The following is a 27658-nucleotide window of genomic DNA, read 5'->3' as shown; positions in this document are numbered from 1 at the left end:
ATCTTGTAAAGCAATTGACAAATAAAATAAAATAAATAAATAAATGTCGCAAAATAATAATAATAATAATCAGGCCCCCACAGAGATTTGAACTCGGATTCCTGGATTCAGCGTCCTGGCGCGCAGCTTCACCGCCGTTCACTTCTCCACCATCGAAAAGGAGGTGGGGACGCCGCCCAGCCAATGGCATCGCTGCTCATTTGCATTTCCCGCTCTTTCCTCGCTGGGCCTATTCAGGGAACAAAAGGAGAGGTTCTACGCGTGCGCGGGGTCAGGCCCGTTGCTTAGGAGAAGTGGGCGGAGTCTTTCCTCCTCGCTCCAGCTTTTCTGACCCCTCCCTTTCTCCCGGGTCGGGTTAACCCTTGAATTGCCAGTCTCGACTCCAATTGCTTTTGCTTTTTCTCCTCCGTAGATAATACTTCAGAATTTTTTTTTCCCTCTCTCTCTTTCTCCCCCAGCTCCATTCCGATTTTCTTTTTCACTTCTCTCCTTCTTCTCCCAAGTCCTTGGAACATCGATCTATCCGGCGGTGGCAAATCCAGAAGGTTTGTTCATGCTGGCTATGTTTGCAACCCTTGCAAAAAAAAAAAAAAGAATTGAGGGATGGAAAAAAAAATTGCAAAGGAGAGATGGCAGCGGAGGAAGGGGATTGTGTTAACCGGGTAGACACTCGGTGGGAGGAGGAACGCACGGCTTTGCCATCTTAAATATTATGCATAACTGTGTACTTATATGCATAATTCTGTATTTTTCTGTATTTATTTATTTATTCTGTTATAATATGTAGTATATACTGGAGATGATGACCTTTTCAAATTTCATTGTATTTGTAGAATGCAATGACAATAAAGCTATTCTATTCTATTCTATTCTATTCTATTCTATTCTATTCTATTCCTTTGAGAGCTGTCTGCCACGGAATTTCACTCTTATACCGATTAGTGTACATTCAAAGTGACAATAAAGTTATTATTCTATTCTATGCGTTCTCTATAGCGGTTTGCAATCCGGTCGAAAAGAGTTTCTAATCGGTGCATGCTACAACAACCCCACGAGGAAGGCTAGTCGAGAGTTGTGTGGTCCTGCGTAGAAGTCAGATGGATAAGATCCTGGGTAGGGCTGTTACAAGGGGCAGTGTGCTGGGATGCAGAAAGGAATAGTCATGATGGATGGATGGATGGATGGATGTGGGTGGGAGCATAGGGAAGGAAGGAAGGAAGGAAGGAAGGAAGGAAGGAAGGAAGGAAGGAAGGAAGGAAGGAAGGAAGGAAGGAAAATTGAATGAAGAAAGGAAAAGAAAAAAATGGAGAGGAAGGAAGGTAGGAAGGAAAGAAAGGAAGGAAGGAGAGAAGATGGAAAAAGGGGGAGGGAGAAAGAAACAGAAAGAAAGAAAGAAAGAAAGAAAGAAAGAAAGAAAGAAAGAAAGAAAGAAAGAAAGAAAGAAAGAAAGAAAGAAAGAAAGAAAGGGAAAAGATAGGAGAGAAAGGGAAAGGGAGAAAGAAAGAAAAAGAAAAGGAAGGAGAGAAGATAGAAAAGGGAGAGGGAGGAAAAAAGACAAAGAAAAAAGGAAGGAGAGAAGATGGGAGAGAAAGGTGGAGGGAGAAAGAAAGAGAAAGGAAAGAAAGAAAGAAAGAAAGAAAGAAAGAAAGAAAGAAAGAAAGAAAGAAAGAAAGAAAAGACAAGGCTTTTACAGGAGAGGAAAAGATGAAAGAACAATGTTTTAATTGCTTATGTTGTTCAAACCTGACAACTTGGGCGAACTTCAACTCCCAGAATTCCCCAGCCAGCCATAGTACCCTGTAAGGAGAGATGCAGCCATTTTTTTAAAAAAAATCCTCGTTTCTCTTCTCTTCCAGCGATATCCAACATGGACACCGCCCGGCAGGAAGCAGCTCTCTTGTATGTGGTGCAATCTGGCACGCTGATGATGGAGTACCTACGAGCCCGTGGGGCAGCCTCTTCGGCCGCAGCCTCCCGACGTCGGTGGGCCTTCCTGCACTCCCTACGGTGGCGAGGAGGAGAGGAGGACGAAGACGGCGACCTGGGGAGGAGAAGGAAGAGGAGGAGGAGGAGAGGAAAGGAGAGGAAGAGGAGGATGCCGAAGAGGAAGAGGTCTTCCTGGCCAGACAAGCCTGCAGTGCTGGTTTCAGGCGCGGTGGACGCCTCCGTTCGGTGGAAAGGCGCTTCTGGGCTCGGCCACGCAGCACCGAGTGGTGGGACCGGACCGTTCTGGAGACCTGGGACGATGGCGAGTGGTTGCAGAACTTCAGGATGTCCAAGGCGACCTTCTTGAACCTGTGTGCCCGGCTGTCTCCGGCTTTGCAGCGCCAGAAGACGCGGATGCGGATCCCGCTGAGCGTGGAGAAACGGGTGGCCATCGCCCTCTGGAAGCTGGCCACCTCTGTCTGCTACCGCGACGTCGGCAACCAATTCGGCGTGGGCAGGTCCACCGCTGGCTCGGTGGTGCTGGAGGTCTGCCGGGCCATTCAGAGGGTCTTGATGCGCTCCACAGTGAACGTAGGGAACAACCTGGCCGACATCGTCCGCGGCTTTGAAGCCAGGGGGTTCCCCAACTGCGCCGGTGTGGTGGGCACCAGCCACATGCCCATCTTGTGCCCTCCTCACCAAGCATCAGAGTACGTCAACACCAAGGGCTACTACTCAATGGCCTTGCAAGCTCTGGTGGACCATCAAGGGAAGTTTACCCATCTGAGTGCAGGGTGGCCCGGCAAGACTCACGAAGCCAAGATCTTCAACAAGTCCACCTTGTTCACCAAAGGGCAGGAAGGGACACTCTTCATGCCTGGTTCCATGGAGATCGATGGTGTATCGGTCCCTCGGGTCATCTTAGGAGGGCCGGCCTACCCTCTCCTTCCGTGGTTGATGGTGCCCTACGCTGAAGGTCTGGATGAGACCAAGGAGGCCTTCAATGCCACGTTGAGCCAATGCCAGGAACCCCTGGAAGAAGCCTTCAGCCGCCTGAAGGGCCGGTGGCGCTGCCTGACGGGACGCAACGATTGTGCGGTGGAGAACCTTCCCCGCCTCATCTCGGCCTGTTGCGTCCTGCACAACATCTGTGAGGAGAAAGGAGAGGCCTACGAGGAGAAGTGGGAAATGGAGGCTAGGCAGCTGGCCGCCACCTTTGAACAGCCTCTGCAGCGGCCTGATACACGCATTAAGCCCGCCGCACGGTCAGAGAAGGTGCGGGACACGCTCTGCATGTACATCTCTGGCAAGATGTGAAGAGCAGAAGGAGGCCCGGCTGCAAGGATTTTGGGGGAGTCCTGGCCTGAATTGAGACTTTGCACCCAGGGCATGGTCAGGTTGCACCCCAAAACTGCACCAAGAGTTCTGGGGAGCGTTTAGCTGGCAGACTGTGTTCTTGAAATTGATTTTGGTGTGAAGAGTTCAGAAATCTAGGGTAGGGAATCCATAGATTAATGTTTCTTAATCTTGGCTACTTTAAGATGGGTGGACTTCAACTCCCAGAATTCCCCAGCCAGCCAGCCATCTTAAAATGTCTGAGGTTGCTGACTTCCATGCTGGCTGGGGAATTCTGAGAGTTGAAGTTCACCCATCTTAAAAGTGTCCGAGGTTGCTGACCTCCATGTTGGCTGGGGAATTCTGGGAGTTGAAGTCCACCCATCTTAAAGTTACCAAGGTTACTAGCAGCCATATTGTCTGAGGAATTCTGGGAGTTGAAGTTCACCCATCTTAAAGTGTCTGAGGTTGCTAACAGCCATATTGTCTGTGGAATTCTGGGAACTGAAGTCCCCCTATCTTAAAGTTACCAACACTGCTGACCTCCATGTTGGCTGGGGAATTCTGGGAATTGAAGTCCACCCATCTTAAAGTTACCAAGGTTACTAGCAGCCATATTGTCTGAGGAATTCTGGGAGTTGAAGTTCACATATCTTAAAGTGTCTGAGGTTGCTAACAGCCATATTGTCTGTGGAATTCTGGGAACTGAAGTCCCCCTATCTTAAAGTTACCAACATTGGTGACCTCCATGTTGGCTGGGGAATTCTGGGAATTAAAGTTCACCCATCTTAAAATTGCTGATGTTGAGAATCACTGCCTTACGCGGACTTGTATCCTTCATGTAAATAGGGGTGAGTCATTCAAATACCACTGACACTTGTTTTGCAAAGCGGATTAACCACCCCAGTACCATTTATCTGCCTCCGCAGAGCGTCGGGGAAATGAAGCACACCCTGTATTTAATCTTTAATTCATATTAGTGGATGATTGAGCATGGGGCTTCCTGCCAAAAATTGAAATCGGTGCACCATGGATTCCCTGGTGATGTGGATCCCAGCTCAACCCCAGGCTTGTATCCAGGTAAAGATGATTAACAGTCTTCTCTAGCTAGCATTGTAGCTAAGAGAAACCCCAAGAGTCAGTGAGATGGACAGGAAATAAATTTGGATGAAGAAGGAGAAGGAGGAGGAGGAGGAGGAGAAGGAAGAAGGAAGAAGGAAGAAGGAAGAAGAAGAAGAAGAAGAAGAAGAAGAAGAAGAAGAAGAAGAAGAAGAAGAAGAAGAAGAAGAAGAAGAAGAAGAAGAAGAAAAGAAGAAGAAGAAGAAGAAGGACTCTGGGGTCCTTGGTGCTCTCTGAGCTTAGTGGTTTTCTTTCAGACATTTCATGACCCAACTAGGGAACATCATCAGTGCCAGAAAAGAGGGGGTTGAGGGAGAGGAGGAGGAAGAAAAGGACTGTGGGGTCCTTGATGCTCTTTGAGCTTGGCTGCTTTTTTGCAGACGTTTCATGACCCAACTAGGTAACATCATCAGTGCTAGAAGGGAATGGGTCTGTGAAAAGGAGGAAGAGGAGGACTGTAGGGTCCTTGGTGGTCTCTGAACTTTCGTTTTCTTACAGACATTCCATGACCCAACTAGGGAACATCATCAGTGCTAGAAAGGAATGGCTTTTGCTCTCTGTTTCTATACGGGTGGGTCTTCCTGTCAGTCTAGGTGGAAATGGTGTTTACTTCTTGGTTGTCCTTATCTGATTAAGCTGTTGTTAACTAAGAGGTGGTAGAAGACGGTAATGGTTTACTGGGGCTAGGGAGTGAGCATTGTAGCCTAAATCAAGTCCCCAAAAGCAAGAGAATTCCTGGAAGCTTGGCCTTTAGACAAACTAGCCATCAACTGGCACAGAGAGATAAACAACATCTACACACCATTGAAAAGAGATAATCCAAAAGCAAAAAAGGAAACAAAAGGGCCCAAACACCGCCTTGCTAACTGTCAATGCCCAGATGAGCCGAGATTAACACCAAGATTAACGCTAGACCAGCAAACAAGAAGTAAACAATACACCAATTAAGGAAGTAGGAACTGACAACTGAGACAAACTATCAAACAATAAACCACAGACTAATGAAGAAACCACAACAGAACATTCCCACTACTAACGCTAACAGGGTGAGCCATTAGTATAGAAACAGAGAGCAAACCCCACTCCCTCCTAGCATTGATGATATTACCTAGTTGGGTCATGAAATGTCTGCAAGAAAGCAGCCAAGCTCAGAGACCACCAAGGACCCCACAGTCCTCTTCCTCCTCTTCCACAAACCCCATTCCCTTCTAGCAATGATGTTGTTACCTAGTTGGGTCATGAAACATTTGCAAGAAAACCACCAAGTTCAAAGAGCATCAAGGATCCCAACAAGGCCTCTTCCTCCTCCTGTTCTTGGAAGAAGAGGAAGAGCAACTCAACAACTGACTGATTAATAATAATAACAATAAGAATAATATACACCCCAGACTGGGGTGAAGTTTCCTGTATGTTCCTTTAGGATGTTTTTTTAAAAAAACAAACTAGCAATGTGGGGTTTTTTTGGTGGACAAGAATCTTGGCAGACGTTGGTTCTATTTCGCCCCCCTACCCCAAACTGCAGACCGGTAGCGGAGTTAGTAATCTTTTCAGAGCTGCTGGGGAGTTTGTGTGTGTGTGTGTGTATGTATATGTGTACATACACACACACATTTAATAAATGAGTATTATTCTTCATTGAAAGTTATTTTCGGTCAGGAAAGAGTCAAACAAAAACATCACTATGTCTGCTGGAGACCCTCTGTTATAATCCCCATTAAAAAGGGGTGGATTTCGTTCACATTGTCATGACCAGCATATTAGTTTAATTCCATTTTATTTATTTATACACCGCCTTTATTCTTTTTACAAATATCTCAAAATGGCGAATGTATCCCACACACCTTCCTCCTCCTATTTTCTTGACATTTTAAAACCTCTTCCGGGAACATCCTATTATTATTGTTGTTGTTGTTATATGTATGTATATATGTGGGAAAGCTCAACAAATGTCTCATTTAGCAACAAATTTTGGGCTCAATCGTGGTCGTTAAGTCAAGGACTATCGGTGTTGGGCATGTTCCGTTACCACATAATTTATTTCTGGTGTTAAAATCTGCGGTTGCATTTGTACAACGCAATTTAGGTACAATATTAAGTTCATTCTCCTGCCTTAAATCATAAACCAGCCAAACAGGATGATAGAAACCACAATAAGCGAAGAAGAATTCAAAGATTATTTACTGGCGTCTCTTCTACCACAAGCTATATTTCGGTATCTCGAACCTAGTTCCATAGCAAAAGAAAGTGAGTTTTAAAAAAATGTTCTTTTTACTATTTCTCTAAGCTTGAGTTCGCGCCCGGCTCCTAAAAAATTCCAGCTGTAAAGTAAGAATCGGAGGTCAGGAGGAAATAAGCCGTGTTGTGACCTCACCAAATGTAGATCCCACAAGGCTTGTGCGATGGGAAGGTTGCCGGCTGGGGTGAAAATGAAGCAACTTCTCCATGAGGACTATAAACTTGTCAAGAGAGCACAACGAAGAACTCAAAAGGGAATGAAACGGGTGAACTATATATAATATACATACATACATACATACATACATACATACATACATACATACATACTAAACCCTTTATATATACACACACACTAGGGCCCAGACCATTCACACACACATTGGTGACATTGTCGGTAATTGCGGATGTGATCTTGAGATTTGGAGTGGTGCAGCAGCCTAGATGTAGAGCTCGCTTCACAATCAGGAGGCTGTGAGTTTGATCTTAGGGTAGATAGAGGCAGATATTTCTCTCTCTTGGCACAATAAAGAATATATCTGCTGAACAAAACTCTGCACTGGCAGGGCATCCGGCCAGTAAACAGGCGGCTAGCTCCATTCAGTTGCCCCGACATCACCCCGCAAGGGATTATGGGGTCGTTAAATGATCTTGAGATTTTTGCTGAGTGATGATGATGGTGCCATTGGGTACATTTATTGGAAAACGGCAAATTGTGCGTTAGGGATGGAAAAATGAAAAGGCCAATATTGTAAGGTCAAGGTCATCAGCTACGTCTTTGCTGGGCGGGGAATTCTGGGAGTTGATGTTCACCCCTTAAAAGCCACTGAAATTAAAAGAACATTTGAATTTTGAAATGAATCGATGGCTACGAGCAAGTGGAAGCATGCATGCTCTTGCTGACAAGACGCACCACACGAATGAAAATTCAAGTCCAGCCAATTTTGCATTCACAGAACTCGTGAAATAAGTTTACAGAGAACAAACTCAGCGGAAGAAGGGCAGACATTGGACTTTTATGTTTTATTTGGTGCAAATGTCTCTTTTGAGCCTTTACAACACAGTTGGCTAGCTCCATAAAAGATACAGCAAGGATCCTGGATTAAAAAGTCATTTTCTTACAGGACTTTTTTTTTTTTTTTAAATCCTCAATTTATTTGTTCTGTTTGTTTATTCCCTTCACCCCTATACATTTCAAGTCTGTCCTTTGAAAGCACTTAGCAGCATAAAACAAAACTATATTAATATCAATGATCTTCTAACAGGAACTGTGCCCCAAAAATAATATTAGAATATATTTACAAACCATACAGAACTATCCAAAAAATCTATACAGAGCCCTCAATCGAGCCCAATTTTTTTAAATGGCTAAGCAAGCTAAGGGAGTTTTGCTCCATTTTACAACCTCCCTGGTTACCGTCGTTAAGCGAAACGCTGCCACTGTTAAGGGAGTCCCCCCCATGGTTAAGTGAATCCGGCTTCTCCGTCGACTCGGCTTGTTGCAAAAAGGGGATCGCGTGACCTCGGGATGCTGCAATTGTCGTAAATACGAGTCAGTGGCCGAGCATCCAAATTTGGGTCACGTGGGGAGGCTGTGAAAAACAGCCGTAAATGCCTTCCGTTGCATTCTCATCTCTTGATGTTAATTTTTTTTTTTTTTCAGTTCATCGGCTGGTGCGGAGTGCCGGTTTACGTTCCAAAAATGTTACCCAAAAGGAGCCACCACCAAGAAAGCCCTGCTTCCCCTCACTATACCGCAGGGCATGCTTTTGTCCTGTTGCAACGCCTCTGAAATGTTGAGCAGCTGCAGGACTGGTGAATGAATGCAACCGTTTTTTGTTTTTTCAAACCTCAACACATGCAGAACACTGAGGACTCCCCAACTGGCGAGTATTGGTATCGTGTTTCCCGAAAATAAGACCCTGTCTTATAATTTTTGCCACCAAAAAAGGCACCGGTCTTATTTTCGGGAGATGTCATCCACTGACTAACCTAACTTGTGCGCCTCCTTTTTGTTGTCAGAGGCCTTTAGGAACTTCTTCCCCTGCGGAGCTGCCCTACTACTTACCTTTGGACAGGTATAGCTAGGCCTCACACACCCTGGCACCTGCCTGGCTGGCCCATTTCTTCTGCAGCTGGCAAGGCTTTCCTGAAGGCCTCGCAGCTGATAACTCCGGATTGATCCAGAGCTTTGCTCTCAGCTCCAGAGGCCTTCAGGAAAGCCAGGGTGTGTGAGGCCTAGCTATACCTGTCCAAAGGTAAGTAGTAGGGCAGCTCCACTCCCCCCACATTCCCACCCTAGCTTAATTTTTACCCGTCTACTCCGGAGTGGGTGGGATCTTAATTAGGGCTTATTTTTGGGAATAGGGCTTATATTGGGTGCATGTGTAAAAATCAAGCTAGGACTTACTTTCAGGGTAGATTCAGCTCCATTCCGTTGCCCTGACTTCACCTCACAAAGGATTACAGGGTCATTCAATGGCAAATGTCTCACTTAGCAACAAAAACATCGGGCTCAATTGTGATCGTACATCAACTACCTGTATACAGTGGTCATCACACTTCTGGAATGGGGCGTGGCAGACAAAATTTGGACTTTGCAGTGTAGCCAGGGAAACGGTGTGGAAAAATCCTCGGAGTCACCAGGAATTGAAATACAGCGGAAGGATTTTTTTCCCCCTAATCTTTTTTCAAAATTGGAGGGGAAAGCGGGTAAAAAAAAAAAAAGAATTATGCATTTGTTAGATGGAGAGCAATACAAATTTCACAAATAAATATTTTTTTTAAAAGAACAGGCTGGAGCAGCACGTAAGAGGATGCATTGTCCTTCACATCTGTAACAGATGCATTGGTGGTTCAGTGGTAGAATTCTCGCCTGCCACGCGGGAGGCCCGGGTTCGATTCCCGGCCAATGCAACTAACTTTTTTTTTGTGGGAATCTTATTTTTCTAGGGGAGGGGGTGGAAAATGTATATATTTTGCCAACAATACGGTTCCCTGAGGAATTCTGGGAGTTGAAGTCCACATGTCTGAATCGCTGGGAGTTCAAGGTGATATAGGTAGCAGGGTTTTCCCCCAATCGGTGCCCTGTGAAATAAGATAAGTTGGTTCCCCCCCCCAAGTCCCCCAAGGCTGTTTGTAGACAGGATGCTGAAAAATTTAACCCATTGCTTTCCCAAACATCCTTTACTTACCTGCAAAATTGGTGTTATTGGGAGGGTTGTGTGCCCTGGCCCTTAAAAACCTTTAAAAACAATTTTAAAAATAATAATAATTTTTAAAAACCATGAAAGGAAACCAACCCAGCAATCATTGTTACTTGGATTCGCAGGTTATGCTTAAACCTGGATGTTGAAGCCAACATCCTGGGCATACACCAGCTGTCCACTCATAAAACATTCCTATGGTCTTTTTAGAGTTGCCAACAGAAAGGGAGGGGGAGGAAAGGGGGTTTGAAAGAGCAGTGTAGCAGCTTGGAAATCAAAAGCGCATTCCATAAATGTTTTCAAAGATAGTAACTAGGTGACCAAAGTTTCTGCCACTCAATGATCTAACTGGAGAGCACGATTGGTGGCTCTGAGCTATGGACGTGTCCCATTGGAGAATATGAATTACAATACACCCAGGGGGATGGGGGAAAACCAAGGGTCAAGGTGACAATGAATTATGTGCCTCAGTGTCGGCTACACCCGGGCAGTGCTGGCATGTTTACTCCCAATAAATCCTTTATAAGTTTTGGAAGTTTGGCTTGAGACTCCTGATTTATTTGGGGGTAACTGCCGGAATCCTGACACCAGGGTTTTCTAAATCATTCCTCCAGGCTAGGATCCCACAAGGCTTTCAACCAGGCCCCCCTGCCACCTGGCTTTGAGCCAAGTGGAAATCCAAGTCGCTAGTCCTTAAGAAATCTGTTTGTCGGAGAATGCTAACGGGACAGAAAAGTCGGTTTTTGCTGACCGCTACGATATCTACTTTTTTTTTTTTTTACGACGCAAAGAGGGGAAGGTCCAGGATATTTTCCGACCCACCCACCCCCTTAGGGCCAAGGACGCCAGAAAGTGGGGTGCAGGGACACGTTTTTGTCCGAGGCTTCCCTTTCAGGAGTGCGGGGGTCTCTTATCTGCCTTCCCAGGTGTCCTGTGCTGCAGGAAGCCATGCCTGAGCTTGCAAAAGTTCGGTTTGGTTGCAACGGGGAGCAGGAAACCTCGGGGGTCCCGGCGGGAGATTCCTCGGAGGAAGAACTGGGAGAAAACGTGGAAGGGGTCCAATCCGGAGGGGACGGATCCAACGTGGCAGCGAGGTAGACGTGAAGCGTCTCCCACAAGTGTCTCTGGACCGACAGGGGCTTCGGCGGATGAAGGAGGCCAGGTGTCCGAAACACGCCCGGAACCCCATGGCGTAGCAAGTCTGTAGGCTGACATCTTCGGAAGGATTCGCACCTGGAAGAGGGGAATTGCAAAGGCCGGGAGGAGGCTGGTCACGGCCAACCCAAGGCAGGGCTGCCCATATCCGGCGCCGGATCCAGAAACCGGATGCTTTCCGGATGCTTGCCTGGTGCCATGCCAAGAATGTTCATCCAATTGGAAGGTTTGTGGCCCTCCATCCAGGGGGTGGGCTGCTACCGGTTGCTAATTTGTTATCATTTTTAATGACCGGTTTGGTGAACTGGTAAATCCCATCCCTGGCTGGCACCACCCTCCCCGCCCTGCCCCTCCCAGGTGCCCCCACGCATCCCATTTTAAACGCCAGGTAAATGCAGGGCCCCGATGGAAGCTCAGGGAGGGTGTAAAACAGGCTTCCCGGAGGCTCCAGAAGGCGGGAAACAGGCCTGTTTCTGGCCTCCAGAGGGCCTCCTGAGCCCGGGAGGCCATTTTCGCCTCCTGGAAGCTCAAGGAAAGCCTCAGGGGCCTGGGGAGGCCATTTTCGCCTCCTGGAAGCTCAAGGAAAGCCTCAGGGGCCTGGGGAGGCCATTTTCGCCCTCCTGGAAGCTCAAGGAAAGCCTCAGGAGCCCTGGGAGGCCATTTTCACCTCCTGGAAGCTCAAGGAAAGCCTCAGGGGCCTGGGAGGCCATTTTCGCCCTCCTGGAAGCTCAAGAAAAGTCTCAGGAGCCCTGGGAGGCCATTTTCACCTGCCTTGAAGCTCAAGGAAAGCCTCAGGAGCCCGGGAGGCCATTTTCACCAGCCTGGAAGCTCAAGGAAAGCCTCAGGACCCGGGAGTGTGAGAAACAAGTCTCCTGGATGTTCCAGAAGGCCCGAATGGGCCTGTTTCCGGCCTCCAGAGGGCCTCCGGAGCCTGGGAGGCCATTTTTCCCCTCCTAGAGGCTCTAGGGAAGCCTCAGGAGCCCGGGAAGGTGAAGACGCCCCCATGATGCAGGAGGCTGACTAGGCCACGCCCACCATGGCCAGGCCCACCCAGCAACCGGGCACAGAACCGGTTGCTAAAATGTTTGAAGCCCACCCCGGCCTCCGTCCCCAACTTGGTGCCCTCTGGAAAAGCCCCCTCTGGATTGGGAATCCGAGCCTAGAGGTAGTCCTCGACTTACAGCCATTGGTTTTGGCGAGCATTCCAAGTGGCAAAAAGCGACTTTCGGGCCAGTCCTCAACATTTGCAACCATCGTGGCTTACCTGCGGTCGCGGGATCAAAATTGGCAACCGGCATGTACAAATACTCCTCGACTTAATGACAGTTCAGTTTAGTGGCCGTTCGAAGTGAGGACAGCATTGGAAAAAAGGGAGTTAGGACCATTTTGTCTGAAGTGGTGTAAGGGTTTCCTGCCAAAGCAGGGGGTTGGACTAGAAGAGCTTTAAGGTCCCTTCCAACTCTGTTATTCTATCCTATTCTATGACCCTTTTTTCACACTTATGACCGTGGCAGCCTTTCCCATGGTCCCGTGGTTTACATTCGGATGCTTGACAACTGACTCGTATTTATGACGGACACAGTGTCTCGGGGTCACGTGATCCGCTTTTGCAACCCTCAGACAAGCAAAGCTGAAAGCTGGATTCACTTAACAACCGAGTCACTCACTTAACAACTACAGGGATTCAGGAAATAACCGCGACAAAAAAGTCACTAAAAAAATGGGCCAAAACCTGAACAAAAATTTCTCCCTTAGCAACATTAATTTTGGGCTCAGTTGTGGTCGTAAGTCAAGGACTACCTGTAATGACATTGGTCGCAGCCTTACGGGGTCACACGATCCCCTTTTGTGACCTTCAGAACCGCAAAGTCAATTGGGAAAGCCAGATTCACTTAATGACTGTGTGACTTGCTTAACAACTGCAGGGACAAAGAAAGTTGCATGCTGGCTGGGGAATTCTGGGAGTTGAAGTTCACCCCATGTTAAAGCATGCCGGCTGGGGAATTCTGGGAGTTGAAGTCCACCCCATGTTAAAGTATGCTGGCTGGGGAATTCTGGGAGTTGAAGTCCACCCCATGTTAAGGCATGCCGGCTGGGGAATTCTGGGAGTTGAAGTCCACCCCATGTTAAAGTATGCTGGCTGGGGAATTCTGGGAGTTGAAGTCCACCCCATGTTAAGGCATGCCGGCTGTGGAATTCTGGGAGTTGAAGTCCACCCCATGTTAAAGCATGCCGGCTGTGGAATTCTGGGAGTTGAAGTCCACCTCTTGTTAAAGCATGCCGGCTGGGGAATTCTGGGAGTTGAAGTCCACCCCATGTTAAAGCATGCCGGCTGGGGAATTCTGGGAGTTGAAGTCCACCCCATGTTAAAGCATGCCGGCTGGGGAATTCTGGGAGTTGAAGTCCACCCCATGTTAAAGCATGCCGGCTGGGGAATTCTGGGAGTTGAAGTCCACCCCATGTTAAAGCATGCCGGCTGGGGAATTCTGGGAGTTGAAGTCCACCCCATGTTAAGGCATGCCGGCTGGGGAATTCTGGGAGTTGAAGTCCACCCCATGTTAAGGCATGCCGGCTGGGGAATTCTGGGAGTTGAAGTCCACCCCATGTTAAGGCATGCCGGCTGGGGAATTCTGGGAGTTGAAGTCCACCCCATGTTAAAGCATGCTGGCTGGGGAATTCTGGGAGTTGAAGTCCACCTCTTGTTAAAGCATGCCGGCTGGGGAATTCTGGGAGTTGAAGTCCACCCCATGTTAAAGCATGCCGGCTGGGGAATTCTGGGAGTTGAAGTCCACCCCATGTTAAAGCATGCCGGCTGGGGAATTCTGGGAGTTGAAGTCCACCCCATGTTAAAGCATGCCGGCTGGGGAATTCTGGGAGTTGAAGTCCACCCCATGTTAAAGCATGCCGGCTGGGGAATTCTGGGAGTTGAAGTCCACCCCATGTTAAAGCATGCCGGCTGGGGAATTCTGGGAGTTGAAGTCCACCCCATGTTAAAGCATGCCGGCTGGGGAATTCTGGGAGTTGAAGTCCACCCCATGTTAAAGCATGCCGGCTGGGGAATTCTGGGAGTTGAAGTCCACCCCATGTTAAAGCATGCTGGCTGGGGAATTCTGGGAGTTGAAGTCCACCCCATGTTAAAATTTCACAGCTCAAGAGTCTTGTTTTCTCCTCCAAGCCGATGAAACAGATTCTAAAAACTGAGGACCGATTGTTTTCAAAAGCTCCGTGTCCATTTTTAGAATTTAGGGAAATTTAGAGTATTGACCCCTAGTTGTCAAGAGTTCACCACATGCATTTGTTCCTTCCTTTTTAAAAAAAATTTCCCTTGCTACCATTCAGCTTCCCAGCCGCTTTTTCCTTCCCTCCCACCTGCCATGGGAGTGAATTTTACTTACCCTGCGGAGTTGCTGCCTTGTTCCTCTCTTGTAGGTATTCCACGGTGAGCTCCAGGATCTCCGCCTTCTCCACTTTGGGGTTCTTCAGGGTCTGTGAAGGAAAGGGGTCCGAGAAGAGAGGGCTGAAAGGGCAACGTGGAACTCCTGACGCTTCCTGTTAAGTGGATCCTCCCCAGCCAGGAGCAGTGTATCTGCATCCCCCTTGAAGATACGGAATAGAAGATAGCTCACCTGAGCTTCCTTCCAACGGAGGGAGGTGGAAGAGATGATGAAATAATGGAAGTTTGTATGTGTGATTCTTCCCCCCAGTCATGGCCCCTTTAAGACGGGTGGGACTTCAACTCCCAGAATTCCCCAGCCAGCCTTCCCTTCCCATGCAAATAACCAATAGAGCCACTGACCATTCCGCCATTTTAGGGATACCCCTTTAAGAGCTGGGTCATTTAGAGCAGGAGCTCCCTCTGCTGGCAGGTAAAAGAAATAGACGGATCATGCCCTTCAATGTACCAACAGATAACAGATAATCAGATTTGGAAGGGACCTTGCAGGTCATCTAGTCCAACCCCCTGCCCAGGTTGTTGGAGGGGGTTCAATCAACTCAACAAATTTGAAGACCGCAAGACTAATTTGGGCTCTTATATCTGAGTGGAGATTTAATTCTTTAGTGTATTTAGATCCTGCTTTTATTGTTTTTTTTTTAAAAATAACTCACAGCAGCAAACATACCTGATATTCTTTCCTCCTTTTTTTTTTCTCACAACAACCACCCTGTGAGGTGGGATGGAACCAGAGTCACCCAGCTGGCTTTCACACCTAGGATGGGACTAGAACTCACCATCTCCTGGTGATCGGCCCAAAGTCACCCAGCTGGCTTTCACACCTAGGGTAGGACTAGAACTCACCATCTCCTGGCGATTGGCCCAAAGTCACCTAGCCAGCTTCCATGCCTAATGCATGAACTAGAACTCCCAATCTCCTGGTTTGTAGCCTGGGGCCTTCACCACTAGACCAAACTGGATCTCAAACCGAGATGTCCCTATATCACACTTTTTGGGGGGGTGGTGAGTGGGGTCAAGCTTTAGGGGGCGTCACTTGCTGACCTGGCATTGAGTTTTCTGCAGGAGAAGAACACGCAGTTCCTCCAAATTCTGATTGATACGGTCCCGGCGCCGTTTCTCCACCAAGGGCTTCAGCATCTGGTCACAGAGAGAGAGAGAAAATGGGGGGGTTGACCCCGCTGGAAACCTCTGCCTGCCTGGTTGCTAATGCCCATTTCCACGGGTTAATTCTCAATCTAAATCTATCAATCTTCTTCTTTTAACGACCCCATCATAATCCCTTGTGGTGTGGAGTCTGGGCCACTGAACGGAGCTGAATGTTTTACTGGCCGGATGCCCTTCCTGTCTCCAGGGTGGAGTTTTTTGTTCAGCGATATATTCTCAAGGTGGAGAGAGAGGGAGAGAGAGAGAGGGAGAGAGAGAGAGAGAGAGAGAAATATCTGCCTCTAGCTAGGTTTGAACTTACAGCCTCCTGATTGGGAGAGGAGACCTCCACCTCTAGGCCATCAAACCATTCCTATTGGTTAATTCTAAATGCACAAAAAAAAATTAGATTTATTTGGCCTGGCACCTGGATTTAAGCCTGTGTGTTCTGGACCTCAAGCAGGTATGGGCAGTTGGCTGGTCCCACACAAGGAATGGATTCACACAATCGTGCTGGGTTATGACAACACTGTGTGTGTGTGTGTGTGTGTTGTGTCTTCAGAGGACAATGTATATAGATATTACTTGGAGAGTTGGGGTCAGCCCAGCTCCCATATGGCAATCCCCAATTTTCCACCAGCCCAGAGTGGGATTAAATCAAAAAGGCTAGATTAGGGTTTGATATCTGATTGGCCCCTAAAATTAACTTTTTACTAAGATATTCCAGCTGTGTTTCTCAACTTTGATAACTTTAAGACATGTGGACTTCAACTCCCAGAATTCCCCAGCCAGCATAGCACAGAATTCTGGAAGTTGAAGTCCACAGGGAAAACTACTTTAGATTAAAGTGGTGGGAAAAAGCTCTTTCTTTTCTTTTCTTTCTTTCTTTCTTTCTTTCTTTCTTTCTTCCTGTCTTTCTTTCTTTCTTTCTTTCTTTCTCTTCCTTCCTTCCTTTCTTTCTTTCTTTCTTTCTTTCTTTCTTTCTTTCTTTCTTTCTTTCTTACTCTTCTTCCTTTCTTTCTTTCTGTCTTTCTTCCTGTCTTTCTTCCTGTCTTTCTTTCTTTCTTTCTTTCTTTCTTCCTTCCTTCCTTCCTTCCTTCCTTCCTTCCTTCCTTCCTTCCTTCCTTCCTTTCTTTCTTTCTTTCTTTCTCTTTCTCTTATTTTATTTTATTATTATTGTATTATTTATTTCATTTGATTTCATTTTTATTATTTGATTTCATTGTATTTCATTGCATTACTTTTCATTTCATTTCATTTTTGTTTTTAGGATTTGATTTTCATGTAACTTGATTTTATTTTACTTATTTTATTTTATTATTTAGAAGATTACATTGCCACCTGCTCGCTCCTGGGTGTCTCCAGGGGTGCTTACAAGGAGATCAAAACACAATATAAAAGAAATAAATAATAATAATAAAATAATAAAATAATAACACCCCCCATCCACCTCCAAATCAGAAAATAACCAGGATGGAAAAAAAAAAAAAAACAGGCTTTCTTTAAACCATCATCGATCCCAAACTTGAGGATTGGAAAATAAAAGTTATATGCCCCAAATATATTTTGTAGGAGAGTTAAAAAGGGATGGGAAATCAATCAATCAATATCAATCAATCAATATCAAAATACAAGTATTCGCGTTCCTGAGGATTCTCTCCCGGTCCTTTTTTTCTCCCCCCCATCTTGGTTGGTTTAATGATTGAAGCCCCTGCCCGTCTCGGGCTTGGCTGACCGCAGCTGAGCCCCCCAGCCCCGGTTTGGAAGGCCCGGTACCTTTCTCACCCGTCCGGGCTGCGAGCTCTCGGTGGTCAGCATCCTCAGCCGCGCCGACGCCGCCGACGCCTGGTCCCCGGGATGCGCCGAGTGCGGCCGCCCCGCACGCGGTCCCTTTAAGCTCTCGCTCTGCCCCCCCCTCCCCCGCGAGACCCCTCCCCACAATCCCGCAGGTGTGAAAAGGTACGCCCCTCCTCCCGTTCCCTTCCAGGGAAGGAAGGACAAGGGTCGTGGGCAGGGCAAGGAGGGTCTTTCTTTCTTTCTTTCTTTCTTTCTTTCTTTCTTTTCTTTATTTCTCTCTTTTTCTTTTTCTCTCTTTCTCTCTCTTTTTTGTTTTTTGTCCTTTCTTTTTGTCTTTCCTTCCTTCCCTCCCCCTCTCTCTTTCTGTTTCTTTCATTCTTCTTTCTATTTTTCTTTCCTTTCTTCCCTCTTTCTTTTCCTCTTTCTTTCTTTCTTTTCTTGTTTTTGTCGTTCCTTCCCTCCTTCCTTTCCTCTCTCTCTCCCCCTTTCATTCTTTTCTTCTTTCTTTCTATCTTTCCTTCCTTCTCTCCCTCTTCTCTTTCATTCTTTCATTCCGCCTGTCTTTACTTCCCTCCCCCCTCTCTCTTTCTTTCTCTTTCTTTCATTCTTTTCTTCTTTCTGTCTTTACTTCCCTCCCTCCTTCCCTCCCTCAAAGAACCGGACTGCAAAAGAGATGGGAATCCCATTCCTATATTCTTTCTTTTCTCTCCTCCTTCTCTTCCTTTTAGCCTGCTTAACTTGAAGTCTTTGTGCCTGGCTAAGCCAGGCGTTTTTTTTTTTCTACAGGTAGTCTTCTACCTAAAGATTCATTTAGCAACCGTTCGAAGTTACAATGGCCCTGGGGGGGAAAAAGTGACCAAGGAGCAGTCATCACTCGTGCACAACTGCACAGGATTCCCCAGGATCAAAATCCAGGAGCTTGGCAGCTTTCCCAAGGCTGATTCCCATTTGGGATCTTCCCAGCTGACTTCCAACCAGCAGAGTCAAAGCCTCATTTGCTGAATGACCATGTGATTCACTTAACAAACCGGAACGATTCACTTAAAAATATTGGAAAAAAAAACCCACAAAACCCTCATAAAGTACACACACACACACACACACACACACACACACACACACACCCTGACACACACACATATCTACAGACCCCTGACATCCCGGACATAAACTGCTTCAACTCCTTCCCTCAAAACAACCCTATAGAGCCCTGCACACTAGAACAACTAGACACAAGGGGAGTTTTTCCCCCCCACCGCCCCCCAAAAGCCATCACTGCTAAACAACACTGTTCAACTATTTAACAAGGCTGTGTTACTATTCTTCTCATCCTTCCTATTACCTATCTCCTTTTCTGCTCATGACTTTAACCTTGTTGCTTGCATCTTTACGATTTATGTTGTTTTATTTAGTTTCCTAGCTTGAGTTCAATTGCTTATTTAGTATCCTATGACTATCACTGTGTTGTATCTCATGATTCTTGAGGAGTGTATTTTTTATAAGTACACTGAGAGCTTATGTACCGAAGACAAATTCCTTGTGTGCCCAATCACACTTGGCTTATGAAGAATTCTATTCTATTCTATATTCTATTCTATTCTATATTCTATTCTATTCTATATTCTATTCTATTCTATTCTATTCTATTCTATTCTATTCTATTCTATTTATTCTATTCTATTCTATTCTATTCTATTCTATATTCTATTCTATTCTATATTCTATTCTATTCTATGCTATGCTATGCTATGCTATGCTATGCTATTCTTTTCTATGCTATTCTATTCTATATTTTATTCTATTCTATTCTATATTCTATTCTATTCTATTCTATTCTATTCTATATTCTATTCTATTCTATTCTATTCTATATTCTATTCTATTCTGTATTCTATTCTATTCGATTCGATTCGATGCTATGTTATGCTATGCTATGCTATTATTTTCTATGCTATGCTATTCTTTTCTATGCTATGCTATTCTATTCTATTCTATTCTATTCTATTCTATTCTATATTCTATTCTATTCTGTATTCTATTCTATTCTATTCTATTCTATTCTATGCTATGTTATGCTATGCTATTCTTTTCTATGCTATGCTATTCTTTTCTATGCTATTCTATTCTATTCTATTCTATTCTATTCTATTCTATTCTATTCTATTCTGTATTCTATTCTATTCTATTCTATGCTATGCTATGCTATGCTATGCTATGCTATGCTATGCTATTCTTTTCTATGCTATGCTATTCTATTCTATTCTATTCTATATTCTATTCTATTCTATTCTATATTCTATATTCTATATTCTATATTCTATATTCTATATTCTATATTCTATATTCTATATTCTATATTCTATTCTATTCTATTCTATGCTATGCTATGCTATTCTATATTCTATTCCTAATTCTAATTCTAATTCATTCTATATTCTATTCTATTCTATTATCTAGAATTGGGAGGGGAAGACAGCATTTGGGTGTTCTAGGATAGTCAAGGAAACCGCAGGGAGAAAAGTCATTGGAAATTGAAATAAGGAGGAAACTTAAGTCCCTTTTCAAGATTAGGGGGCAAAAAACAGAAAAAAAGAGTCGGATGTTTGTAAGATGGGCAGCTATGTACAGTAAATCAGAGAAATAAAACAAATAAACAGGTTGCAGCAGCAGATAAAGTACTGAGTCATAGATGCTGGTTTCAGCAGATGCATTGGTGGTTCAGTGGTAGAATTCTCGCCTGCCACGCGGGAGGCCCGGGTTCGATTCCCGGCCAATGCAACTGACTTCTTTTTGTGTTCGTTGAACAAGCACATTTTGTCTAGAAGAAATACATTTCGCCAGAAAAGGGGATTTTATTTGCCGCTCTGTCTTCTCTCCCTGCAAATCGACCCAAAGAATAGGATGATAGGATAGAATAGAATATAATTTAGTATAGAATAAGAATAGAATGGAAACAAAACCTATGACGTTAAAAGAACAGCAAAAAAAAAAAAAAAGAATGTGTTGCATTGGCCAGGAATCGAACCCGGGCCTCCCGCGTGGCAGGCGAGAATTCTACCACTGAACCACCAATGCACGGTTAGGAACAGCTGGATTGTCGCTTTAATTGAATAAGAAAGGCAGTGGTTGGCCAACACGGGGAACTGAAGCATAGTAATTCTTTAAAATATTTTTTTTTTCCTCCGTCCATTTTACTGCATAATAGACTCTCTACCTGCTCTCTGCACATGCTCTAAATCAGGGTGTGTACTTCAATTCTGCCCAGAATTCTGGGAGTTGAAATCCACCCATCTTCATTCAAGCTTGCTAAGGTTGACACACAACTACAGGAAGTCCTTGACTTATAACAGGTCCTTTAGTGACCAAAGTTACAACGGCACTGGGGGAAAAAGGGACTTCGAACCATGTTCCACAGTTATGACTGTTGCAGCCTCCCCCGTGGGTTGCGTGATCGAAATTCGGATCCTTGGCAGATCAAACATTGAAAATTGGTTGGTTTGTTTTTCTTAATAAAGAGCCAAGAACATTCGATTAAATACTGTTAGCAGTGGATGAAAAGTTAATCCAGAAATTAGATCATTTTGTAAGATTTTTTGAGTGCCTGTCAGAATCTGATCAATCCTAAAGTGATAAGATACTGACGCAGACTTCAGAGGATAATTAGGACTGCAGAAAAAACAATTACTACCCACTTGCCTTCCATGGAGGACCTGTATACTGCACGGGTCAAAAAGAGGGCTGGGAAAATATTTACAGACCCCTCACATCCCGGACATAAACTGTTTCAACTCCTTCCCTCAAAACGACGCTATATAGAGCACTGCACACCAGAACATCTAGACACAAGGGGAGTTTCTTCCCCCAAACGCCATCACTCTGCTAAACAAATATTTCCTCAACACTGTCCAACTATTGACTAAGTCTGCACTACTATTATTATTATTATTAATCCTCCCATCCTTTCTTCTTCTTTTTTATGTATTTTTCTCTTTTCTTTTTTATGTACACTGAGAGCATTTGCACCGAAGACAAATTCCTTGTGTGTCTAATCACACTTGGCCAATAAAAAATTCTATTCTATTCTATTCTATTCTATTCTATTCTATTCTATTCTATTCTTCAGTCCAATATCTACTCTATTCTTATTTCTATTCTATTCTACTCTTCTTATTTCTATTTTATTCTACTTACTCTATTATTCTATTCTATTTTATTCTTATTTCTACTCTATCCTATTCTTATTTCTATTCTTATTTCTATTCTAGTTTTGTTCTGTTCTATTCTATTCTGTTCTGTTCTGTTCTATTCTATCCTGTTCTTCAGTCCAATATCTATTCTATTCTATTCTATTTTCTATTCTATTCTATTCTATTCTATTCTATTCTATTCTATTCTATTCTATTTTCTATTCTATTCTATTCTGTTCTTCAGAATTTCTATTCTATTCTATTCTATTCTATTCTATTCTATTCTATTCTATTCTATTTTCTATTCTATTCTATTCTGTTCTTCAGAATATCTATTCTATTCTATTTTCTATTCTATTCTATTCTATTCTATTCTATTCTATTCTATTCTATTCTATTTTCTATTCTATTCTATTCTGTTCTTCAGAATATCTATTCTATTCTATTCTATTCTATTCTATTCTATTCTATTCTATTCTATTCTATTCTATTCTATTCTATTCTATTCTGTTCTGTTCATCCCTGGAGGCTTTCAAGAAGGGACCGGACTGCCCATCTGTCAGAAATGGTGTAGGGTCTCCTGTTTGGGCGGGTGGGGGGTTGGACTAGATGACCTGCAAGGTCCCTTCCCACTCTGTTAATGTGAATTTATATATATATATATAAATCGGATACACCGAAAAGTGTTTATAGATACAACCAAGCAGGAGAAAGGATTTCCTCCATGCAAAACCCGCGACTCTGAGCATGTGCAGAAGGCGCCTAATAAGACCACCCGCCGTGCCACACCTGGCTCCCAGATGCTGCCTTGCGTCGCGGCCGCGGGCGCTCGTGCATCTCACACGCGTGTGCAATCTCCCCCGCTCCCCGCACGCACCCGTCCATCTGCCGTTGGCCGAACTGCGAGGCGTGTGAAGGGCTCGTGTGAGCTTCCAGGGAGGTGCGAAGCCCCCCACCCATCTCCTTGTGGTGGGGGGCGGGCAGGCATCAAAGGATAGCCGGCTTTTGACACCGGGGCGTGTGGAAAACTTTCCCAGGGTCTCCCGAAAGGGTGGCGCGGGGGGGGAACAGGCAGGTAGATCCTGGCACATTTGTTGGAGGAGAAGGAGGGGGGAAGGGGGAGCATCTGAGGGCTGAAGGACTACATGTCCCATTGTTCCCCCGCCCAGGTCTCTCACCCACCCCCACGGCATTGTAAACGCTGCCAGAGTGGCGAGAGTGTTTCTGAGCTAGTACAGAACGACTCCCTTCCTTCCTTTCTCTCCTTCCTTCCGCCTCCCCTTTTTTCCTTCCTTACCTTCCCCCTCCCTCCCTCTTCCCTTTCTTCTTCCTTCCTATTTCCTTCCCTCCCCCTTCTTTCATTCTTCCCTTTCTCTCTCTCTCTCCCTCCTTCCTTCTTTTTCCTTCCTCCCCTTCCTTCCCTCCTCCCTCCCTCTTCTCCCTTTCTCTCCTTTTCTTTCTTTCTCCCCTTCTTCCATTCTTTTCTTTCTCTCCCCTCCTTCCTTCTCTTCTATTTTTTCTTCCTTCCTTTTTCCATCCCTTCCCTTCTCTGTCTCTCCTTCCTTCCTTCGTTCCGTCTTTCTTTCTTTCTTTCTTTCTTTCTTTCTTTCTTTCTTTCTTTCTTTCTTTCTTTCTTTCTTTCTTTCTTTCTTTCTTTCTTTCTTTCTTTCTTTCTTTCTTTTTCTTCCTTTTCTTACTTTCTTTCCCCGTGTAATGCACCATTTCTCTGCATTCTGTTACAGCTTTCCAAAGACCCACCACGAATACAAAACCGGCTTGACCCCCAAGTCGCCCAAGGGGCAGCCACTCCTTTCCTCCGGGCTATCTGGGCCATTCATTCCCCACCTCTGCCTTCCCACCCACGCCTTGGCGAGGTCCGATGCGGTTGCCCTTTTTGTACAGGAGTCTCTGGTGCTGCGGGCGCTAGTCCCTAAGAAACACTTGCTGGGGCAAGGCAAGAATTCTGGGGAGTGGGATTTGGGGGAGGCAGGGAGGTGCCGAGGGGTTTTGCAGGGGTGGGCGAGGAAGGCGACCCTCCTCTGCTTCCAGGCTTTGCCAAATCAAGGAAGGAAGGAAAGAAGGAAGGAAGGAAGGAAGGAAGGAAGGAGGGAAGGAAGGAAAGGAAGGAAGGAGGAGGGAAGGAAGGAAGGAAGGAAAAAGGAAGGAAGTAGGAAAGGAAGGAAGGAGGGAAGGAAGGAAGGAGGGAGGGAAGGAAGGAAGGAGGGAAGGAAGGAAGGAAGGAGGGAAGGAAGGAAGGAGGGAAGGAAGGAAGGAGGGAAGGAAGGAAGGAAGGAGGGAGGGAGGGAAGGAAGGAAGGAAGGAAAGAAGGAGGAAGGAAGTGGGGAAGGAAGGAAAGGAAGGAAGGAGGGAAGGAAGGAAGGAAAGAAGGGAAGGAAGGAGGGAAGGAAGGAGGGAAGGAAGGAAGGAGGGAAGGAAGGAAGGAAGGAGGGAGGGAGGGAGGGAGGGAGGGAAGGAAGGAGGGAAGGAAGGAAGGCAGGAAGGCAGGAAGGAGGGAAGGAAGAAACGAAGGAAGGAAGGAGGGAAGGAAGGAAGGAAGGAAGGCAGGAAGGAAGGCAGGCAGGCAGGCAGGAAGGAAGGAAGGAAGGAAGGAAGGAAGGAAGGAAGGAAGGAAGGAAGGAAGGAAGGAAAGCCATATTCTCAGCCGCTGGTTCAGTTTCTTCCCATCCCGGCTGGGAAGCCCTAGGAAAGACACCTCCCTCCCCCCCACTCGGGACCCCCGGTCCCATGGGCCTGAACCTCCCTCCCCCCCCCCGCCTTGGCACCTGCCAGGGACACCTCAAGGCGCAAAGGGCGGGTGGCGCGATCAGCCGCACTTTCAACCCAAACGTCCAAGTGTCAAACATTCACACCCGAGGAATCTTCCCACGGTAAAGTTTTCACCCCGTCCCCAGGGGAGTGAAGGATATGTGCAAGGCGCCCCATGGCTTATGGTGGGGCGGGAGGCGGTGGGGGCGGGGAGGGAGGCAGCCCGGGCGAGGGTTGGCGTAACAGGCTCGTGCCAAATGCGCCTGAACCCCTTGGCGGATGGTGCGAAGGCAGCTGCCTTTCACCCGAATTCCCCCCCACCCGCTCCGTTTGCCACCTGCCGAGATGGATAGACATTGATATATTGATAGAAATAGATAAGAGAGAGAGAGAGATTGATAGATATTGAGAGAGAAAGAGAGAGATTGAGAGAGAGATAAGAGAGAAAGAGAGAGAAGAGAGATTGATAGATGGAGAGAGAGAGAGAGACAGATATATGATAGATAGATAGATAGATAGATAGATAGATAGATAGATAGATAGATAGATAGATAGATAGATAGATAGATAGATAGATAAGAGATATAAATTAGATATAGATTAGATAGATAGATAGATAGATAGATAGATAGATAGATAGATAGATAGATAGATAGATAAGAGATATAAATTAGATATAGATTAGATAGATAGATAGATAGATAGATAGATAGATAGATAGATAGATAGATAGATAGATAGATAGATAGATAAGAGATATAAATTAGATATAGATTAGATAGATAGATAGATAGATAGATAGATAGATAGATAGATAGATAGATAGATAGATAGATAGATAGATAGATAGATAAGAGATATAAATTAGATATAGATTAGATAGATAGATAGATAGATAGATAGATAGATAGATAGATAGATAGATAGATAGATAGATAAGAGATATAAATTAGATATAGATTAGATAGATAGATAGATAGATAGATAGATAGATAGATAGATAGATAGATAAGATATAAATTAGATATAGATTAAATAGATAGATAGATAGATAGATAGATAGATAGATAAGAGATATAAATTAGATATAGATTAGATAGATAGATAGATAGATAGATAGATAGATAGATAGATAGATAGATAGATAGATAGATAGATAGATAAGAGATATAAATTAGATATAGATTAGAAAGATAGATAGATAGATAGATAGATAGATAGATAGATAGATAGATAGATAGATTAGATAGATAAGATATAAATTAGATATAGATTAAATAGATAGATAGATAGATAGATAGATAGATAGATAGATAGATAGATAGATAAGAGATATAAATTAGATATAGATTAGATAGATAGATAGATAGATAGATAGATAGATAGATAGATAGATAGATAAGAGATATAAATTAGATATAGATTAGATAGATAGATAGATAGATAGATAGATAGATAGATAGATAGATAGATAGATAGATAGATAGATAGATAGATAAGAGATATAAATTAGATATAGATTAGATAGATAGATAGATAGATAGATAGATAGATAGATAGATAGATAGATAGATAGATAGATAAGAGATATAAATTAGATATAGATTAGATAGATAGATAGATAGATAGATAGATAGATAGATAGATAGATAAGATATAAATTAGATATAGATTAAATAGATAGATAGATAGATAGATAGATAGATAGATAGATAGATAGATAAGAGATATAAATTAGATATAGATTAGATAGATAGATAGATAGATAGATAGATAGATAAGAGATATAAATTAGATATAGATTAGATAGATAGATAGATAGATAGATAGATAGATAGATAGATAGATATAGATTAGATAGATAAGATATAAATTAGATATAGATTAAATAGATAGATAGATAGATAGATAGATAGATAGATAGATAGATAGATAGATAAGAGATATAAATTAGATATAGATTAGATAGATAGATAGATAGATAGATAGATAGATAGATAGATAGATAGATAGATAGATATAGATTAGATAGATAAGAGATATAAATTAGATATAGATTAAATAGATTAGATAGATAGATAGATAGATAGATAGATAGATAGATAGATGATATTTATTTATTTATTTTATTTATATTGCCGCCTATTTATCCATGGCAACCCGAGGAGGCTTAAACAATGTTAAACCATATTTATAACAAAAAATAAAAATAAAAACAATAAAAACTAACAAAAAGAATCAAATAAATTAGTAAAGTACAATAGAACAACATTTAGGAAAAACAAAAAAAAAAAAAAAAAACAACAACAGAAAATCAAAAACCAATTCCTCTCCCCCTCCCTGACAACAGCAGATCATACTAGCCACCTGATCGGCTCCCTCCCTCTATGGGTTCCCCAGGTATTCAGTGCCTTTTGGAAGAGAGACAGAGTGGGGGCCATTCTAATCTGAGGTTCCAGTGAGATGGAGGTAGATGAGAGATAGATGAGAGGGAGAGGGAGAGGGAGAGGGAGGGGAGAGGAGAGAGAGAGAGAGAGAGAGAGAGATGCATAGATAGATGATAGATAGATAAATAGAGGGGGGAGAGAGAGATGGATAGATAGATAGATATAGATGCATAGATAGATGATAGATAGATAAATAGAGAGAGGGGGGAGAGAGAGAGAGAGAGATGTAGGTAGCTAGGTAGTTGATTGATTGATTGATTGATTGATAAAGAAAGAAAATGAAGGGAAGGAAGGAATGAGAGAAACAGGAGGGATAAGAGGAAAGGAGGAATGAAGGAAGGAGAGGAGGAAAGAAAGAGAGAGGAGGAAGGAGAGAGAGAAAGGGAAGAAGGAAAAGGGAAGGATGGCTGGAGGACGGAAGAGGGAGGAAGGAAGAAAGGAAGAAGGAAGAAAGGGAAGAAAGAAAGAAGGGAGAAGAAAGGAGAGAGAAAGGAAAGAAGGAAGATGGAAAGAGAAGAAGGAAGGAGAGTCTGCTAGTGACTTCGTGGAGCAATAGTGGACCTGGCCCTGCACAGGATTGGAAGAGGAAAATCCAGCTGTTTGCCAGAGCATTGGTGGTTCAGTGGTAGAATTCTCGCCTGCCACGCGGGAGGCCCGGGTTCGATTCCCGGCCAATGCAACACATTCTTTTTTTTTTTTCCCTCTTTACGCTGTGACTTGTACCATGGTTGCCAGGGCTGTTTAATTTGCTTTTCTCCCTCCCCACCTCCCATTTCTTAACAACCTCCCCCCAACCCAAAGGAGTTTTCTCAAGAGCGGGGAGAGCAGAATCTCCCATCGGTCAGAAATGGCGCTTGGGCAGAGGGCTGGACTAGATGACCTACAAGG

At 44.3% G+C, this 27658-nt stretch overlaps 2 protein-coding genes and 4 non-coding genes across 6 annotated transcripts; 4 read left to right on the top strand and 2 right to left on the bottom strand.

Moving 5' to 3' along the window:
• Positions 1–366: 366 nt before the first annotated feature.
• Positions 367–4465, top strand: LOC113431990 (uncharacterized; the record flags this gene model as incomplete). The annotated part of the gene is made up of 2 exons (XM_087945345.1): positions 367–545; positions 1857–4465. Coding segments are annotated over 2 exons (1566 nt in total), but the record flags the coding sequence as incomplete, so codon positions are not given.
• Positions 4466–9460: 4995 nt separating this feature from the next.
• Positions 9461–9531, top strand: TRNAG-GCC (transfer RNA glycine (anticodon GCC)). Its single transcript has one exon. It is a non-coding gene; the product is annotated as a tRNA-Gly (tRNA).
• Positions 9532–10651: 1120 nt separating this feature from the next.
• On the bottom strand, positions 10652–17391 carry HES7 (hes family bHLH transcription factor 7). Its single transcript, XM_087948382.1, is given in 5 exon segments — positions 10652–10956; positions 10959–11054; positions 14372–14462; positions 15472–15567; positions 17350–17391. Coding segments are annotated over 5 exon segments (630 nt in total).
• A 2686-nt stretch (positions 17392–20077) lies between these two features.
• On the top strand, positions 20078–20148 carry TRNAG-GCC (transfer RNA glycine (anticodon GCC)). Its single transcript has one exon. It is a non-coding gene; the product is annotated as a tRNA-Gly (tRNA).
• Positions 20149–20374: 226 nt separating this feature from the next.
• TRNAG-GCC (transfer RNA glycine (anticodon GCC)) lies at positions 20375–20445 on the bottom strand. The gene has a single exon. It is a non-coding gene; the product is annotated as a tRNA-Gly (tRNA).
• A 6933-nt stretch (positions 20446–27378) lies between these two features.
• Positions 27379–27449, top strand: TRNAG-GCC (transfer RNA glycine (anticodon GCC)). The gene has a single exon. It is a non-coding gene; the product is annotated as a tRNA-Gly (tRNA).
• The last annotated feature ends 209 nt before the right edge of the window (positions 27450–27658 follow it).

The sequence above is a fragment of the Notechis scutatus genome, chromosome Z (genome assembly GCF_049901735.1).
Source record: "Notechis scutatus isolate UNSWTSFEM ecotype Mainland chromosome Z, rNotScu1.2, whole genome shotgun sequence".
Classification (NCBI taxonomy): domain Eukaryota; kingdom Metazoa; phylum Chordata; class Lepidosauria; order Squamata; family Elapidae; genus Notechis; species Notechis scutatus.
The sequence above is the reverse complement of the archived record's forward strand: the minus strand, read 5'-3'. Positions and strand labels throughout refer to the sequence as shown.